We start from the raw sequence: 19,480 nt of genomic DNA, 5'->3' as shown, positions 1-19,480 counted from the left end.
TAAGCCCCACTTTCCAAGAAACTCAGGATTTCTGGCCTGGCTCCCCCTGCCTAAAATGCAGGTTTATCTATTTGACTAACACACTTAAAATGTCATTCAACAGCATATGCAGCATCACAAATATTTCCTGGTCTGGAGTAGGTCCAGGACAGGGTTGCCATAGTAACAGAGGGGAGGGAGGGAGGCAGGGGGGAGAGCGAAAAAACTTCAGTCCCCCAAAACTCAAGGGACGCAATAATGCCACGCAGCTTTAGATATTTTAAAGGTCCTCTGGGCTGCGTTTGCAACCTCACGACACAACCCACATAAAACGAAAACGGAGTGGCAAGCTGGGTAGAATTCAGTGTCTTGGGAGGGGGGAGGCGCCCCCACCCCTGTGGGATGGGCAAGAACTTGTGGGTTGAGATGGCAGGACCATGGGTTCAGTGCTGACTTCTTCGGAGAAACCCACAGAATTGCTTCCATAGACTTCCCGTCACTAGCGTGCCCATACGGCTCCTGTGCCTGCTTGCCGTTTGCCCAACTCTGGCACGATTTTCTCCATGCCCAGGTTCAATACACACACACAACTTGTACAAACTGCCTCTCCATGGGGCACCAACACCCCCTCCTTCCCCATCCACCCTTGGAATTAAGCCAATGACTTTTCATCCTTTTACCCTGGCCCCAAACCTCTAGGGCCACCTCCCCACTGAATCACCCACATCTACAAACACACCACTTTTTTCTTTACTTTTCCCTATACAGTGTCTTGCTGCAGGGTGGGCAGGGTGCCCCCCCCTTCCATCCATTCTCCATACTTGCAAATACTCTTCTTTATCGTACACACACACACACACACACACACACACACACACACACACAATTCCCATCCAGTCTGTCACATCAGACCCCTTCTCCTGCCTGTAGCCCATTCCTTCCCTTGACAATCCGTTGCATTGGTGGGTATTTAAAACTGCATTTTCCATGTGGTTTTGCAAAGCTTGTTTTTTTTATATAAAAAAAATCCCCACCTACCCTAAGACTAAAGCATATGATGGGACCAGAGCTTTTTTTAAAAAATGCAAAATTCTTCAACCTGCTATCTTTCCTTCCCCCTATTCACTATGTACACACTTAGAGGGAGATTTAGGATACGTATATTCTATCCAACTTTCTACTTAAATATTGCAGATCAGAAATGCTTGTATCACCCCCTATTCCTATGTTATCAAGCCCCAATCTTTAGATCTGATTATCAGATGCCAGATCACTCTCTCTGGGTGTAAATACATGCACAGACTGTGCAGCCAGTTTTCTCTTGCTAGACACAGGCGTTCAGCCCAAACAGATAAAGTCCATCCTTCATCGTCTATCGGATCTAATCTATGTATTGCATATCAGATCTCTGCACCCTGCACCTCCCTTCCCCGGTTCTCCATTGTCTCCACCTCCCTGCCTGCAACCCCCCCCTTCCCTTGCGCTCTCTCTCCTTCCCTCCCTCCCTCCCTCTCTCTCTAAGTCTGTGGGATCCCCCAATCGACCGCCTCTCATTCGCTGCGCTATCCCCCTCCCCACCGTTACCTGTTGACAGGAGCAGCACCCAGGTAGGATGGGAGCAGAGGGTGGGGGGGAGGTGGGGGTCCCGTGGGTGTGAGGATAAGGTGCAGGCACTACTTTGGGGGAAGGTGGGAAGACAGTTGGGGGGGTCAAGTTGGGGGGAAAGAGGGTGGGATGTGGGGATCCAGGTTCTCGAGGAGTTTCTGAAGAAGTGGGGTAGTTGGAAGAGTTGCTTGAGAGGTCTTTTTGTGCATTGGGGTGGGGGGGCTAGTGCAATTTGGGGGAGGTTGGTGGGGGGTAGAAAAGGCAGCTTCTAGGGGCAGTTTTCATGGTGTGGGGCTGGTGCAATATGGAATCACAGGGAAAGGGCAATTCAGGCATCTCTCTTGGAGTCCGGTGGGGAATTAAGGATGTATTTGGAAAGTATGGGGGGAGAAGTGAAGGGGTAAATTGCTTAGAAGTAGGGTGGACGGTGTGGGAGAAGGGAATAAGGGGGGAGAGCAAGATGTTAGGTAATTACAGGTTATTTGCATTGATTTACATATGTGTGGGGCAGATCCTGGGCAGGAAGATCAGAGGGCAATTCTGAGAGTAGGTGAAACTGATTGAGAATTGACGAGTGAAGAGAGAAAAAAATCCACAGACATAAAAGAAATAATAATAAAAAGACAACTCAATTTAGCAAACTCATTCTATTAATATCGGTTAATAATCCAATACCAATTAATTAAAAATAACCCTCGCAGGAACGCCGGTCTCTAAAGAAACTGTCATATCAAAATGCCATTATGCTTCTGGCGATGCAATTTCCTTATTCAATTAGAATCGGCTCACTACCACACACACACACACACACACACACACACACACACACACATAAAACCCAGCACAGTAAATGAATTCTACAGCTTTTGCCTGCGTGTCTACGGAGTTGTAAATCTTGCTGCTTGGCCCATCTACGTTCCATTACAACATGACATCGATTTGTCAATGCTTCATTTAATGTCACTTCTAACACACTGTGGGGTTTCATAAAAACAAACAAAAAACAGAAGTCACTCGCCATGCGAGCCTATATTGCCTACTCAGGAGTAAGCCCCACTGAGTTCAGTGAGACTTACTCCCAGGTAAGTATGTGCAGGATTGCAGCCTCAGTGCATGGATGGACCACTGAATAGCTCAGTTCTGATGCTTCAGAGGAGGGGGGGAAAGAGCCACCAGTTTTGCCCGTTGCTCCTCACTCTGTAACTTTTGACTTTCGATAAAGACACATAAAACTCATTTTTAAAAAGATGGACAGGAGAGAGCAGATTTCCTGCATAATGTGAACAGATGCAGCTGAAAGTTCTTCCTTGGTATTTTCCAGCAAAAGAGAGAGAGAAATCCACCATTAAGCCAAAACATTCTTTTCGGTTTTACTGGGAAAGTTTCCCTTCTTTAGAGAATGGGAAGCATATAGAAAATGGGAACCAGCACAGATCTTTGTGGTGCTCAGTTTACACCCATAACGTGTGAAGGAAGGCGAAATGTGTGGCTCTCTAAGCAAACATTGGACTCAGGAACCAGCTGTAAGGAATCAGAAATCAGCCTGCCTGGTTAGAAAAGGCCAACACATTTAAGGGCTCTCTCTTAGGAAAACGATGTCACAGTCAAAGAGCATAAATTTACACTTGGTGTGGACAGAGAAAAATTCTCTCTCCCTCATAACACGTGAATTATATATAACACGTGGGATTATCCAGTAAAACTGATGTGTGAAAGATCAGGGTACAGGAAACATTTCTTAACACGATGTGTAATTGGTTTATGGCATTTGTTGTCACAGGATATAGTGGTTGTGGTCTGGGGCTTAGACCGCTTTAAAGGGGGATGAGAAAATTTCATGGGGGGTGTTGATTGTTCCCTCTAATAGTTAACTTGGGATTGGAGCCACTGAGGATAGAGGGGGGATTTTCACATGCTTGCAGAAGTACCCCCACAAAAAAACTTTTGTAAAAATAAATAAATCCCTAGAGGGAGGGTGGGGAGGGCTTAAAACAATCCATTAAGGGCTGAGCATGCTCAGTAACCATGGAATTGTTGCTGCTGGCATCTTTCTGTCTCGAGAGACAATGGAGTGTGCCTTCAAACCGTTGCACTAGCAGCACCAAAGTGACCTCCCAGGAAACAAGCCTGAGCAGGGCATATGGAGGTCCTGGGCTGCCCCAGACGGCAAGATCCCTCTTTTGGCCTCACTGATGTGGTCCAAAGGAAAGCAAGGCAATAGGTTTGGCACCAGCTTGGCTGCAGGAGTTGCCGGAAGGTGTACAAGGCACCGCCCAACCGTCTTAGGGATTCCTCTCTGGATTTGTGTAGGGTTTACTCCCTAGCCTTTTCGTCTCCTGAAGACATCCTGCAAAGCAGCAGAGGTTTCGGATCGGAGCTTTTCTTCTTCTAGATGGGCTACCTTCCCAGGTTGAGAAAATCAGAGGGTGGAATGGAGTGCCCTGGTGGGAGGCATGGCTGGCTAGCACCCTAAGCAGGAGTACTCTTGCTAGGTGAAGATTCACTGGAACACTTTGCTGTATGTCCCACTCATTGATGGCTGTCAGTCACGGTGGGCTGAAAAGGTAAAGGGACCCCTGACCATTAGGTCCAGTCGTGACCGACTCTGGGGTTGCGGCGCTCATCTCGTTTTATCGGCCGAGGGAGCCAGTGTACAGCTTCCGGGTCATGTGGCCAGCATGACTAAGCCGCTTCTCGCAAACCAGAGCAGCGCACAGAAATGCTGTTTACCTTCCTGCCGGAGCGGTACCTATTTATCTACTTGCACTTTGACGTGCTTTTGAACTGCTAGGTTGGCAGGAGCAGGGAACTCACCCCATCGCAGGGATTCAAACCACCAACGTTCTGATTAGCAAGTCCTAGGCTCTGTGGTTTAACCCACAGTACCACCCGCGTCCCAAGGTGGGCTAAATGGAACCACAATAGTCAGAAGAGGCACTATGCCCCTGACTACTACCTGCTAGGAGTTTGCTAAGGGTGCTGGGAATTGTAGCTCTGTGGTGGGTGAACCACAGTTCCCAGGATTCTGTGGGGGAAGTAATGTGCTTTAAATACATGGTGTGTGCGCATCCTTCAACCGCTGCACAAACCTGGGCACACTTACCTGAGAGCGACGGCCCCATGAAACTTACCGTACTTCTGAGTAATTAGACATAGAATTGTGTTCCACATCAGCCTACATCTGGTGCTCACGGTGGAATAATGAATCAAAATAAACATCTCTTTCCATCCTCCACAGCTGACTGCACCTCCAATGACCGTCCGACGTGGAGAACGTGCTCCAGTCCCTATCCGGGAACATATGGCCATTGATGTGTCCCCAGGGCCAATCCGGCCCATTGCCCAAATCTCTGCCTATTTCCCACATCCTGGGCTGGAGGGAGTGTTGGCGACACGAGACAGAATGAGGGGTCAAGGGGCTGCGGCCATGCCCCCTGGAACCGGGGAAGGAGACTCGGCGGATGGAGACGATTCTGATGACAGCAGTGAGTATGAACCCTCTCTTCCATGCCTTTGAAGGGGAGAGGACCCAGGTGTTCTGGATCAAACCATCTATTCATTCCATGGGGGGTGGAGAGGGGTATAGGCGGCCTGAACCACATATCTGATGCATGCATGTTCACACATGCAGACTCTCTCTCACTCACTCACACTGGCTGTCATCTTACGCACCAGCTCGCTTGCCTTTGCACATTTTTACAGCCACACACGTGAACAAGAGAGAGTGGCTGCATACACACCACCTGCCTAATTTTACTGAAAGCACATTTACCCAGGATTCTTTGGGGGAAAGCCATGTGCTTTAAATGTTGAGTGAATGTGCAGCTAGTAGCTCTGTCTTATGTGTACAGAAGAGTCTCAAACCAAAACAGGCACAAATTCGAGACATTTTCATACATATAAATGTCCATAAATTTTTCACATACTGTCACCCAGGGCTTCACTACAAGAGTCCTGCCAGCCACTTTTTTATACCTATATTTTCTCTCCCACACACTTATGGTACTTCCTTAGACACTACCTCTTACCTGCATCTGAGAACGTAAGTCTTGCATTTTGTCACAATGCATTCCATGCAATGGTTCTCAGAAACACCAAGCCTTTCAGATGATCTATACCTCCCAGCCCTCCCATATCACAAACACACGCTTGCCTAAATTTTACACAAGAATTCCCACTCAGAAGGGGTGCCCCCTAGAACCTCCTTTACATGTAGAGTTAATATATTGAGAGGGCTCTTGTGACCAGCCCTGTTTTCACCACACAATGACTCAGCAATCACATCATCTGGTGGGAAAGTTCTCCCTTGCACTCTCACAGCCTTGCATGCAGACCCTCATTCTCCCTCTCTGCCTTCTTGTATACACACATCAAGGCATTCCTGACACACTGACCTGCGAAAGGAAGCCCCACTGACCTTACTTCTGGACTTACCTCTGAAGATAGGGATGCAGGTGGCGCTGTGGTCTAAACCACTGAGCCTCTTGGGCTTGCTGATCAGAAGGTTGGCAGTTTGAATCCCTGCAACGGAGTAAGCTCCCATTGCTCTGTCCCAGCTCCTGCCAACCTAGCAGTTCGAAAGCATGCCAGTGCAAGTAGATAAATAGGTACCACTGCGACAGGAAGGTAAACAGCGTTTCCATGCACTCTGGCTTCTGTCACAGTGTCCCGTTGCACCAGAAGTGGTTTAGTCATGCTGGCCACATGACCTGGAAAGCTGTCTGTGGACAAACGCTGGCTCCCTCGGCCTGAAAGCGAGATGAGCGCCGCACCCCATAGTCGCCTTTGACTGGACTTAACCGTCCAGAGGTCATTTACCTTTACTTTTACCTCTGAAGAAGCAGGGATAGGATTGTGCTGCATATCTCCTGTCTTAATAATACAAGTTGTACACCAAGGCTGCCAACTTAAGAAGACTCCTTTGGAAGTCGGAAAAATGACTGAGGCCAACATGACTTACTTCAGTCAATGTGCTGAGATTCAGGCCAGGGTTTGAGATACTTCAGTGCTTACATAGGTACACTCTTGGTACACTCACATAGGTACACACCTGTGCTCTTCTTCACACACAGGTTTGTGTTCTCTCTCTCTCTCTCTCTCTCTCTCTCTCATATGTACACCTCCCCACAACTATTTATCACAAACAACTTTTCTCAGTTCACACACAGGCAAAACTTCCAAATATTTGCCTTCATACCATTATAGGACTAGGAGTCCCCATCCATCGCAAAGATCCTATGGCGGTAAGGTTGGGGTCTGGACAACAGAAGTAATGCTCAAGTCAAGGGCTGGCAATCTTTCTTCAGCCTGAGGGCCATATTCGCCTGTAAGCAGCCTACCAGGGGCTGTGTGCCAGTGGCTACATGGGGCAACAGTTTGGCTGTTCCAGCCACATCACACAAAACACATATATCTCTCCATCCTGGCTCCTGAGTTGCTACCTCAGTTCAAGGATACATTCCAGCCAGGCAAAAGCAGGATGGACTGGGGAAGGTGTGGTCTGGGAAGACGGGGCTTAGCCTGGGAAGTGTCCTAAGGGCCAGACAGCACAGCCTGAAGGACCGCCATTTGTTTATTTACTGAATTTGTGTGCTGTCCTTCATCCGTAGATTTCAGGGAGGTTCGCAACATAAAAAAACAAAGTAAAAACACAATACATAATAAAAAACAAGAACAAACAACAACACAAACCAATAACACCCCCCCATGCACCTACACCTGAGATTCCCCAGCCCCTGACTTAGTGGTTAAACCTGCCAGACAGATTTGGCTTTGTTTAAGTAACAAGCACAGGTGATGTGCTGCCATAGGAATTAACGGTTGGAGAGCCTTCCGCGTCTCTGTAAGAACATTTTGTGTGCATCCAGTCCCTAGAAGTCTTGATGGGGGAGCAAGATCCATTGCAGTGTTAAAGCTGTAAATCGTGGGCCATAAACCATGGGGCAAACCTTGGTTCCAACTCTGCTGAGTCAGAAGAGATCTACACCACGAGCCCAGGTTGGGACAGCATCTGAGCGAAAGCAAAGCTTAGCTTGGTGCAGCAGAATAGCAGAAAGAGCTGGGCGGAGCCAAGCAGCTGCAATCTCCTCTCTCAGTCGGCAGCACAGTTGTCCGTTTGCACTAAGCCATGACTTGGCTTAGCATGACAGGCAAACCAGGCCACCACGTTGTACACACCACAGCCCCAGCAGTCATCGAGAAGCACTCTGGTGCAGAGAGCAGAAGCTTTTTGCTCCCATATGGTGCCGATTCACAAGAGACGCACACAGAGATGCATGAAGGAACACAGTCACACACTTCTGGGGACAAGCTCGCACATAACAAATGGCTTGCTCAGCCACCTTCCCTAACGAAAACAAACCCACACAAACTGACACCCTCACTGACACAACAGCTTGCCTTTAAGAGAGAGACGGTTTCGTATTCTCCTCTACGCATGTGCACACAACACACTTGCACGCAAGCAAGCTCGTAGAGTTGCATGTGTAGTTACACACACCAGAAAGAAGGGAGGGAAGGAAAGACGGAGGGGTGGAAGGATGAATGGAATGGGGTGGTGGTAAGGGAGAGCCAGAGTGGAGGAAGACAGAAAGGAAGATGGATAGATCAAGGCAGAGGGAGGGAGGGAGGGAGGGAGGGAGGGAGGGAGGGAGGGAGGGATGGGAAGAGACAGAAGGGCAGAAAGGTAAAATGTCCACGCCAGAGGATGGATGGATTTGGATGCACAGAAAGCAATTTATGAACCAGTGCATGTAAAGATGCACCCAGATGGAAAGAAGCAGGGACAAATCTGTAGGTGGACTGACACATAAGCTCATTTCACACAGTCTTCCAACCATGCAGCCTGGCTGCGTTAAGTGGAGGAGCAGCAGGATTGCACCACTCTCCCTGTTCCCCAGCTCCATGTGTTCCCCAGCTCTTTGTGCACAGAGCTACAAGTGTACCACTTGCACACCACAGGCTCTCTGTCCATGCAGCCTGCTTCTCTCTGACTGTGCGGGGAACACCTGTGCATGTATGACTTGCACGCATGTAGGCTGTTCTGTGTACCCAGAACAGAGGTATACAGCGGCTGGAGATGCAGACACAAGCATGGTCCTCATTTCGACTTTGTGGGTGGAAAACTGTGTGCGAAAGGGATCTGCAGCTAAAGACCAATAATGTAAGTAAGATGCATGGAGTAGGTAGAAGCCTACTTTTTTGTCACACCAGGTTTCTACCCTAAAATATATGGAGTGGTAACAATGCCTTTGAGCATGTGCAGAGCACAGAACCTTGAGTACTACAACTGCTCCCTATTCACCTGAGATCAGAAGGTAGGCCGTGCAGGTTCAAAGGGTGTGATCACGCGACTCCCAGGCAAGGTCCAACTCTGTGCTCAGAGATCTGCCCTGGTTGCTGATTTGATACCAGGCCAGGTTCAAGGTGTTATTATTAGTATACAAAGGCCTTAACAACTTGCTTTACCTATGAGATCCCCTTACCCCACATATTCCCACTCAGCCACTTCAGTTGGTGGAATTGGCACAGCTACAGGTGCCACAGAATACCCATTCAGCAGGGGTAAGAATTTGATTGTTTAATGCACTTTGGAACTCCCCGTCTATTGAGATCAAGCAGGTGCCTTTGCTGTACACTTTTCGGCACCTGCTAAAAACATTTTTGCTTAGACGAGCCTACCCAGACGCTTAGAGAGCTGAGGTAATTTTAATCTGTTTCAGTATTTTAACTTTTGTATGTTTTAAAGCAGGGCTGTGATTTTTTCTCCATTTTATTGTTTTATCTTTTTGTAGACTGCTTTGAGGGTTGTTGTTGTTTTTACATACAAGTACTGTATAAATTTTATTAAATAAATACATAAATGCTAAGAACCTTCAATTGCTGTAAAAAAAAAAAGGAACATGCATGCACACACACGCACACACTTTTCCTAGACCTGATGGTTGTAAAGACGGAATCAGAACTATATGGGTTATGTCTGATAAAGTATACCAATGGGAAGGGAGTTCAGCAGGGTTTACTGTACTCAGGATATAGGGCTCTGATGCACCGCTCAGCCCCTTTGATTCTCCCCTCCCCTGAGCAGAAGCAAAATAAATTATGCATACTTAGGTAAATTGGCCTAACCGGCATGATTTATGCAGGTCGCAGCATAACATCCCAGTTTTATTAGTGCCTGGGTTATCTGGGAGAGGTAGGGTTTTGATTATTATTTTTTCGATCTCAGAGAAAATAGCTGCATCTATATGCCAGCTGGCTGACAGATGACTTCTACACAAACCTATAGTGGTGAGCAATGCAGAAAGGTAGACAGGTAATATAGGCAGATGGAGGGAGCTCAATATGCAGGCAGATTGTATGATTACAAGGAAGAGAGAGGAAAAAGAAAATTCAGATGCGACTGACTGATTCCTTTTCTTCATTCTGTTTGGCACCCGATTCCTTTCCTAGCATCGCTTGGGACTCTTGAATTTGACATTCTCTATGATCCCGAAAACTGCACCCTTGACTGCACCATCCTACGGGCCAAGGTAATGATGGCAATCTGGCAAAGTGCCCCAAAAACAACTGCTCTCCTGCAAATGGATGATGCTTTTTTATTCCAACCCGCAGGCTTTCTGCATTCTGTGTCTCGTTTTCACAACAGAGGGACATGATTTAATAAGAGAGGCCACACAAGGAGGGGAAATCTCATTAGGGAGCCAGCGCTGCTCATTTTCAGTCTGTTTCCTTTCTCTCGCCTGCATCTCAACCCGTTCCTTCTCCTCCAAGCCTCTGGAAAGCAGAGAGGTTCACTCAAAGGCCCACCTCTCTCACACAAACCCCCGCGGACTTCAGCCGGCTCTGTTTGCACAACCCCTACCCTCACATACATGCCAACAAACACAAGCCCCCTCTCCCCTGCCAGCTGGTGGGCTTGCAGCATCTTCAAGCACCTCGGCGACGCGCCAGGCAACCGGGTATCCGCAGGCATCTGGGGTTGCCGTGGCAACAGAGAAGGGATGGGGAAAGCAAGGGAAACAATGCGGCAGTTCAGAACCACAGCAAAAGTAACGCTTGCCCTCCATCATCATTACCCAGAGCCCCAGCACCACACCTCAGGCTCCCATTCCCCCCCACGACTGATGACCATTAATCCACATACCATTCTCTTCTCTCTTTGCTCCCCCACGTTGCAGGGGCTTCCTCCCAAACTATTCTGGGTGTGTTAACATGATGTGTTTTTTGTTTTTCCTGCCTTATATATAACTGGAAGTGCCATTTTCCCTGTGGCAATCCTTCAACGAAACCAATTTAGCTGGATGCTTTAGCAGCGGCTCTGAACAGTGTTTAAGAAATCACAGCACGAAGCATTCCAAGACTCAGAATAATTTATTTTAGCCACGAGTGGCGTTGAGTCTGTATTCCCTTCAACAAAGGCAAGCCGACACTTTTATGAGGATTATTCAAGAAGGCCTCTCTGCCCAAACACTTGTCTCGTCCCACAGATTCTGCAAAGCTCACCAAGGCTCTCCCCAGAGTTCTCCTGTGTTTCTTATGCCCCATAAACAACCTCACTCTAATTCTGGCTTCATACATTGAATAACTACTACACAGGGCTGCTTTTGAAGAGTATTTAAAAACTTCCATTGGCTCAGAAGGCAGCAACTAGCTTATTATCTAGGGCAGCCATAAGCAAACTCGTCTCTCCAGATGTTTTGGGACTACAACTCCCATCATCCCTAGATAACAGGACCAGTGGTCAGGGATGATGGGAGTTGTAGTCCCAAAACACCTGGAGGGCTGGGTTTGCCTATGCCTGATTATACCAGTGCTATATCCGTATCACTGGCTCCCTATTCATTTGCAGGCCTGATTCAGAGTACAAGTCTTGACCTTTAAGTCCCTAAATCAGGGATGGGGAAACAGTGACCTACCAGATGTTGTTGTTCAGCTCCTATCACACCCAGCCAACATGGCTAGTCATCAGGGATGATGGGAGTTGTCGTCCTTCAGCATTGGGGTGAGGGCACAGATACCCCCTTCTCTGCTGTACCTGCAGTTGGGACTCCCTCCTCCCCTCCTGCTTGGACATGTGGCTCAGCAGCTGAAACCCTGATCTCTGTCCCTTACCCTGGCTCTGAAATACAGTGGAAGAGAAGGAACACCAGGCAAAGCTAAGTTTTGGGTGACCCATAAGACCACCTCATTGCTTGCTTTTAGTCAAGCAGCAGAGACCTGGCTTCTTAAACATTTGAATGGAAGAGGATAATCCTTTGCATTACTGAGGTATCAGCTCCTTTTTAAAAATATCTATCTGCTACAGGTTTGCTTTGCTGTTGCTTTGGTTGTTTCTATTTCTTCGTTATGTTAACAACCTCAGAGGTCTGTCCATGGAAAAGTGGGGTGTTAGCCATGACATTCAAAACATTTACACTGCAAGTCAAGATATGCAGTAGAAACACTGTGCATAAGGTCAAGACAACTGTGACACTTCTTCCTGCTTCTGTGTAGGCGTGTGGTCATGTGTGCAACAGTCGAAGGACTGCGTGTCTGAGAAAAAAGCATGAAGCATTCTCTTGAGACGTTAATGAAATGTATAAGGAGAGCTGATCACTGTCTTCTTATTCTCAGGGTCTGAAACCGATGGATTTCAATGGCCTGGCTGACCCCTATGTCAAACTGCACCTTCTTCCCGGAGCCTGCAAGGTAAACATGGCTTCAGATTCGCCTCCACTTTCACTGTCTCACAGTTCCTGAGCCTAGCACTACCCAATATACACATGCACAGCTACCACCACCAACAAGCCATGCAGAGAAAAGATGAGGTGTGTAATCAAGCTGGAGATATTGTGTCCCTATAGAACAGGAGGAAGGCAGTGTTTCTCAGGCCCCATCAGTGCCAAACATTTAAAGCAGTATCATACTATTTTATACAGTCTTCACTTCCCCCAGAGAATCCTGAGAACTGTAGTTAAGGGTACTGAGCATTGTTAGGCGACCCCCCCGTTCCCCTCACAGAGCTACAATTCCCAGAGTTCACTTAACTCATGCATCTATACCTCTGGTAGGTTCTGCTCCCAGGTCAACACTGAGCAGCAACAAATAGGTTGAAGGACAGTTCCTCCATTTCTTTGTAGCTAAGCAGAATAGCTCATGCAACTGGCTACTCACTCCAACATCCAGGGAGAAAGAGAAGGAGCAAGCCAGAGCCATGCACCTCAGTAGACTAAGCCACGTCAGGCAAATATGGGAAACCAGACTATTCTATTGCAGGCTCTTTAAAACACATCCAATAAAGCACAGTTTGGAAAAGGGGCTATCAGTAATTATCAGGACAGAATAAATAGAAAGACATTGATAATTCCATGCCACCATTCTCCTGCTTCCAGCCCAGGAAACAGGTACGCCTCTGGTCTTACTAGAATATTCTGCTCTTACATTCCAATGCCTCCCTGCCCCCCAAAAAACCTTCTCCTCTCCAGGCGAACAAACTGAAAACACGAACCCAGCACAACACTCTCAACCCTGTGTGGAATGAGGCTCTGACTTACATTGGAATAACAGCTGAGGATATGGCCCGGAAAACTCTGCGGTAAGCCCCACCCCCGCCCTGCCCCGCTGACTTAAAATACCAATCTATAGGGTCCTCTTTCATTCCCATGCTCCCTTTGGCATTCACACCCTTGGATCCTTTTTCTCTCTTTCTGCTTCCCAGAATCTCCGTCTGCGATGAGGACAAACTGACCCACAACGAGTTCATTGGAGAGACCCGGGTGCCCCTGAGGCGCCTCCAGCCTGGCCAGAAGAGACACTTCAATCTGTGCTTGGAAAGACAACAACCAGTGAGAGTCGGGCACAAGCCGATTGCCTATCTCAAAATGAGTCAGGAATCAGGATCTATTGGTTTCTTTTATGAATTGATAAGGATCCTCAAGCACATCCTCTAGCTGCTTGGCTGCCCAGTCACTTGTCCCCCTGTCCCAATCCCCACTAACAGCTCGCAGGCCCTCCTCTCCCTGGGACCTGCCTGAGTTTCTCCCCTGCTCTGCCAAACTCAGTGCTTTCTGCCAGTCACCAGCATCTCACAACTGATTCTTCTTCGCCAGCAGTTGGAATAGTTGTGAACACTTCATGGTGTAAAAAGCCCAGCTAACTCACGACGAGTGGAGGTGAAAAGACTTGCAGGCAGCAACCTGCCTGTAGCATATTTTATGCACATGATTTTTGTGATCCTCCAGTGGACTAGAAGGTGTCTCAGGAGGGGCAAGGAGGGGAGATAACTCGGGATTTTGAGTGGTGAGGGTGGGTCTCCTTTAGCTCCCCATTGACCAACAAAAGCAAAATACGTCACCTTACCAGCAAGTGTGCAGTTCCATTCTACAATTTAATACTATTCACAGAATTCAGATTTTATGGGTGTAGTAGATTAACACATCTCTGTCTTGTCACTGATTCCACCCACCCACCCCCATGCACAGGATATATTGCATTTTGATTCTGTTGGGTTATTCACTTATGCCTACAAGTCATCATACTTGTGTACCAGTCTGTACTTCCAAATGTCAAGGGAGTTTTTCCTCTCCCTCCTCTGTGCACTTGCTCACTCACTCTGTCCCTTGACTCCTCCAACTTTGCTCATGTTTCTGTTTGGAAGAGCAGGGAAAACAGATTTTTTTTCTCAATCCTCACTTCCCTCAACAGCTGGCATCCCCTTCTTCCATGACAGCAGCTCTGCGTGGCATCTCCTGTTACCTGAGAGAGGTGAGAGCGTATTCCCGCCCCCTTCCTATTCCTAGCATTATAAAACCTGTAGCTTAAGAGTGAGGAACATGAGGGCCACATTTTTTCAGCCTGAGGGCCACATTCTCTTCTAGACAACCTTTGAGGGGGTTACATGCCAATGGTGGGTGGGACCAGAGCTAAAAGTGGACAGAGCAACAAATGTGAATTTTACCTCTGTACAGTTTCAACACACACACACTTTACACACCCTTTTTACCCTCAATCCAAGCAAGCAGGAACCATTATCCGAGTTCAAGGACTTATTCCAGCCAGGCAAAAACACCCAAGGAAGATGCAAATCAGGGGTGGTGTCTGACCCTGGATAAGGGTCCCAAAGACCAGATACAGAAGCTTGAAGACCCACATTTGGTCCCCGCCGTGATGTATCTCTTGGTACAATTTATTTATATAATTAGGGCCCAGAACTTAAGCCTGCCAAGCAGGCTCTTTCCCCCAAATATTGTGAAGAAAATATGTATGGTCCACTGCAGCCAAGTGATTACAACGTTGGGCTAGGAGTGGAGGGCCCCAGTTTTTAATTCCAATTTCAACCATTTAAAAAAATTATCATGGAGACTTCCAGTCAACACCTCTCAACCTAAGCTACTTCACAAGATTGTTGTGAGGAGAAAAAGCAGGGTGGGGGGGAGAGGGTAAACATGTACTTTGGTTATTTTTAGTATTTTACCCTGCTAGCATGCTCACCCTCAGACACACCTTTCTTCTAAACCACTTCAGAGGTTTATTAATTATTATTATTATTATTACTACTACTACTACTACTACTACTACTACTACTACTACTACAGTCAAGTGGTATATTCATTTGGTAACATAAATAAATAGGGTCAAGTCAGAAATAAGTTGCCAGGCTGAAAATTTGGGCAAGCGAAGTGGCTAGCAGGCCTGACAGGATAGAGGATCAAGTCAATGTTAGCAGGCAATGTGCCAGGGAAATGCCAGGGAGAGCTGCCTGCCAAGGATGGGTGAAGGAGGCCCAAGAGGCCTTCTGAAGCCTTAACCTGGGGTGCCAAAATGCCCAGGGCCAGTCCTGACAGGCTGCAAAGGTTTGTTTTGGGGAGGCTGCTGGGTGGATATTTTTGCACAAAAGCGCTCCATGCTCTTTCCTTTTCCTCACTTCATAGCTAGAACCCCCAGCCGGCTGGGCCCTGGAAGAAAGGGGTCGTATCCTGCTCGCCCTCACGTACATCTCCGAGCACCGTGGACTGCTGGTGTCTATTCTTCGCTGTGCCCACTTAGCTGCCATGGATGTGTGTGGATACTCAGACCCTTATGTAAAAACGTGAGGAACTGCGCTTACACTTGGCCCTAAGAGAGAGGCCTACCCTTTCCTTAGCCTGCAGGCATATTCAGAAGACTAAAAGAAAAAGGAAACCCCATTTTTAGGAAAGCTTTCAGGGATTGTTTTTAATGACCCTGGAATTAACTTCGTTACAATGCTGTGTCTGTGTAGTCATTTTGCATTTTCTTCTATATTTCCGGCATTTTGAGTTTACAATATAATGTTCTGCAGCTGTACGGTGGTGGTTTTTAGCACTTGCATGGAGAATTTTAAGGGTGGCTCACAGCCTTTTGGGGGAAGGAGACAGAAAGGAAGACGACAAATAGTCTAGACAAACAGGCTCAGTCCCCGTTGCTGTTTTGGCAGGTACCTGAGGCCAGACGTAGAGAAGAAGTCAAAGCATAAAACAACCGTGAAGAAGAAGACGCTGAACCCAGAATATAATGAGGTGATGAAAGAAGGACGAGTGAAGTAACTGCATGTTCTGGGACTTGGGAGGCAGTCGGAGCGAGGGGAGGTTGAAGCGCCAACATGCTTCAATAATTCTAATTCTGTCTCTTTTCTGTGCCACACAACAGGACTTTTTCTACGAGATCGAACAGTCAGAGCTTGGTCAGAAATCCCTGGAGATAACAGTTTGGGATTACGACATTGGGAAATCTAACGACTTCATCGGTGAGAAGAGCGAGAGGAGGTGGTGGCCGGGTTACAAAATGTGGATATGCCTTCTGGGACCCTCAACCAACGTCATAGATTTATAAAGTGCCATTTCTTGTGGGCGGCTATCTCTATGATAAGATTTGCAGACGCCTCGCCAAATTAAAGCTCCCAAAGTTCTTTGCTACAGAAGTCACAACACCAAAACTGGTATAAAACAAACAGAGGCCTGCCCACTATTTCACAGGATGTCCCATGAGGGGGATCCCTGTGCTTCAGGGTAGAAGGTGATATTTGCAAACATCAAGAACCAATTTATCTTTCTTTTACAGGTGGGGTGACCCTCGGTCTAGGGGCCCCTGGAGAATGCCGACAGCACTGGCTCTCATGCCTTCAGACCCCCGACTGCCGCCTTGAGCACTGGCACACGCTTACAAACGAGCTCCCAGAATCCTCCACTTTCGGCCCCTGAGAAGCCACCTCGATTGCCTATATAGAGTTGCATCCTCCCGCCCTGCCTGCCTGCCAAAAAAAAGGGAGGGGCACAGCACCAGGGGCCCCTCCTTTGCACGAGGATGTTTGCACGTTTTGAAAATTACTTGTTGTTGGTGTCCATTTATATTACGCTCTAGGGAAGGGCTTAAATGGAATGAATCGCCTCTTCTGGTTCCGTGTGTTTTAAGGCATTGGGAAGTGGGCGGTGGTCATAGCAGAGTGGAGGAGCCCAGGAAGACACTTGTAGAAAAAAGAATTTGAATCAATGAAAAGTCACAGAAATAATTATCCGTCCTCTTCGTCTCTTAATACCTGTCTTTCCAAGCTGTCCATCGCTCTGAAATCCTACTACTTTCAAACCAAGGCTTAGCTTGGATTTTAAAGGACAAGATATTTGCTGGCACACAAAATTTGAAGCATCGGTTTTGATTTCTTTTTCTTTTTTAAAGCATGTTAAAAACCCACTTCCCCATATGGAATTTCTTTCAGCGGTCCAAAATATATTTCCCTCTTCTTTCCACACCAGCTCCTTTCCCTACTCAACTTAACCTCAAGAGTGCCAAATACAATTTATACTCCTGAACTGCTGGGGAAAAAACCTCGTTTATTGTCTCTGGAACTTCCTGCATGGATTATAGGGGCATTCATCTGGCACACTTCTTCCTGCTAACTCATTGTTAGAGGCCTGCCGACAAAACTGTTTATCCCTTGTTAAGAGACTCTGCAGTCTCTCTTGTTACAAACAAGGCTGACCCCACCACCACCCAAGCAGTTTTAAAAACAAGGTTGCAGGAAATTATTGTGCTGTTATTTCTTGCTTCCATTTCTGTCAGAAAGCTCAAATCACTGGAGAGAGCAATCCTAACAGCGGGCTGCCCAGCCTCCTCTTAAAGACTTCCAGGAAGGGAGAGCACCTCATCTCTGGGCAACTGGGTCCCCATTGTGGAACTGCTATTTCTCCTAATGTTCAGCCAGCACCTGCTCTTCCTGTAACTTAAGCCCATTACATCCAGTGACAGTCCTGCACTCTGGTGCAGCACAGCAAGTCTTCTATGTAAGACCCCTTTAGGTATTTGAAAGGTGCTTTCTTCTCCAGGCTAAACATAGTTCTTCTCCAGGCTAAACCAGTTCCTTCAACTTTTCCTCATAGGGATTGTTTTCCATACCTTTAACCACCTTCACTGCCCTTCTCTGAACCCATTCCAGCTTGTCTATATCTTTCTGAAAGTGTAGCATCCACAAATGGACAAAGTACTCCGGATGAAGTCCAACTAGCTCAGAATAAAGAGGAACTATTACTTCTCATGTCTTGGAAATGACAGCTGTATTAACGCCACCTAAAATTGTTTGAGTCGTACACAGTACTACTAGCTCATGTTCAGCTCAATATCAACTTGTCCTGGGATCCTCTTCATTTTTACTGCTGCTTCCACCCTATACCTGTGCACTTGATTATGGCCATGATTATTTTTGCCTAAATGCAAAACTCTGCATTTGTTTCTGTTGAATCTCATTTTGCTTCCATCCAGTTTCCCATGCTATCTTTTCCTAGTTCATAGCATTTAATCAGCTTACAAATCACATTATCATGGGGGACACTATTAGGTGTTTTGCTGAAACCAAGATCATTGCATTCACAGTCGTTCTTCAGTCCACTAAACTAGGAACTTGATTTTATATTTCTCTCTCCCCCCCCTCACATACACAGTATATATAGACACACATTTATTGTTTGTAATCCGTGCAGGCTTCTGCTAACCACTGCATTGCTATCAAGGTGCTTGCAAATTGACTCCCTTGAAATCTATTCTAGTTCCCCTCCCTAGCACTGAAGTCAGATAGACTCATTTCACAGATCCTCCTTTCAAGATCTGGAACAATTGCCTTCAGCCCTGTGGCACTTCACCTTTTCTCCGGGATCTCCCAAAGATGATTAAGACAGAAGTTATGAGAGTACACCACTGAGTTCCTTTTAGTACCCTCTAGGATGCAATTCACCTGGTCCTTGAGACGAAGCAATTTCAGGTAGTGAGGCTTTTCCTGATGAAATTTCTTACCAATCTCAAACAGAAGCTCTGGCCACACTACTCATGTGCTGAATATGCTACTTATGGAAGATGGAACACAATTCCCCTTTGTGGGGGGAAGACAAGAATAGCAACTGAGCAATCCAGCCTTCTGTGCCACCTGTTAATATTTCGCCATCCTTACTGAGAAACAGGCCTAGTGCCCTTCCTCTTCCTCCAAACACACCTTTTTATTGTTCTTGGTAGCACTCACCAGCCCCAGCTTATTCTGATCTTCTGCTTTCCCAGCAAGTCTGGACTACACAATCCTAGTGGCCTGCCCTTCCATCCATTTCTTATACACTACATGCCTTTTTTAAATCTTCAGCTCATTAGGCTTTTCTACAGCTGCTCTGGCTTTAAGGGAAAAAAGGTCCCCATTTTCCTCTCCTGCTGGCTTGTTTGAGATGGCTCCCGTTTTCTTCTCTCATTGGAATAGTGCCTTTAGTAACTCCCCCTTCCGGGATTTATCCTGGTCAATGCTGCAAATTCTGATGGAGAGTCATGGGAACAGGCAGTGGGCATAAGCCAGGGAGACTTATGTGTCCATCACACACTTCCAGGCCTGGCCTGGCCATACTTTTAGACAGGATAGGAAGGCCTGCCACAA

General features: G+C 47.1%; 1 protein-coding gene across 1 annotated transcript; it reads left to right on the top strand.

Annotated features, from left to right (window-relative positions):
* Window positions 1–1,352: 1,352 nt before the first annotated feature.
* DOC2A (double C2 domain alpha) lies at window positions 1,353–17,492 on the top strand. Its single transcript, XM_053363549.1, has 11 exons — window positions 1,353–1,586; window positions 4,823–5,069; window positions 10,036–10,115; window positions 12,199–12,273; window positions 13,050–13,159; window positions 13,283–13,409; window positions 14,269–14,328; window positions 15,495–15,652; window positions 16,019–16,100; window positions 16,231–16,327; window positions 16,642–17,492. The coding sequence occupies exons 1-11, from the start codon at window positions 1,368–1,370 to the stop codon at window positions 16,779–16,781; spliced, it is 1,395 nt and encodes a 464-aa protein (XP_053219524.1). The 5' UTR covers window positions 1,353–1,367; the 3' UTR covers window positions 16,782–17,492.
* Window positions 17,493–19,480: the final 1,988 nt, after the last annotated feature.

The sequence above is a fragment of the Podarcis raffonei genome, chromosome 13 (assembly GCF_027172205.1).
Source record: "Podarcis raffonei isolate rPodRaf1 chromosome 13, rPodRaf1.pri, whole genome shotgun sequence".
Classification (NCBI taxonomy): Eukaryota; Metazoa; Chordata; class Lepidosauria; order Squamata; family Lacertidae; genus Podarcis; species Podarcis raffonei.
Note: the sequence above shows the minus strand (reverse complement) of the source record. Positions and strands in the feature narration are given on the sequence as shown.

Excerpts from the sequence above, each read along its gene's own strand:
- DOC2A (XM_053363549.1), top strand. The coding sequence starts at position 1,368 with ATGTATTGCATATCAGATCTCTGCACCCTGCACCTCCCTTCCCCGGTT. Across the intron at positions 12,274-13,049 it reads TTCTTCCCGGAGCCTGCAAG|GCGAACAAACTGAAAACACG; the intron begins GTAAACATGGCT and ends TCTCCTCTCCAG. Across the intron at positions 13,160-13,282 it reads ATGGCCCGGAAAACTCTGCG|AATCTCCGTCTGCGATGAGG; the intron begins GTAAGCCCCACC and ends TCTGCTTCCCAG.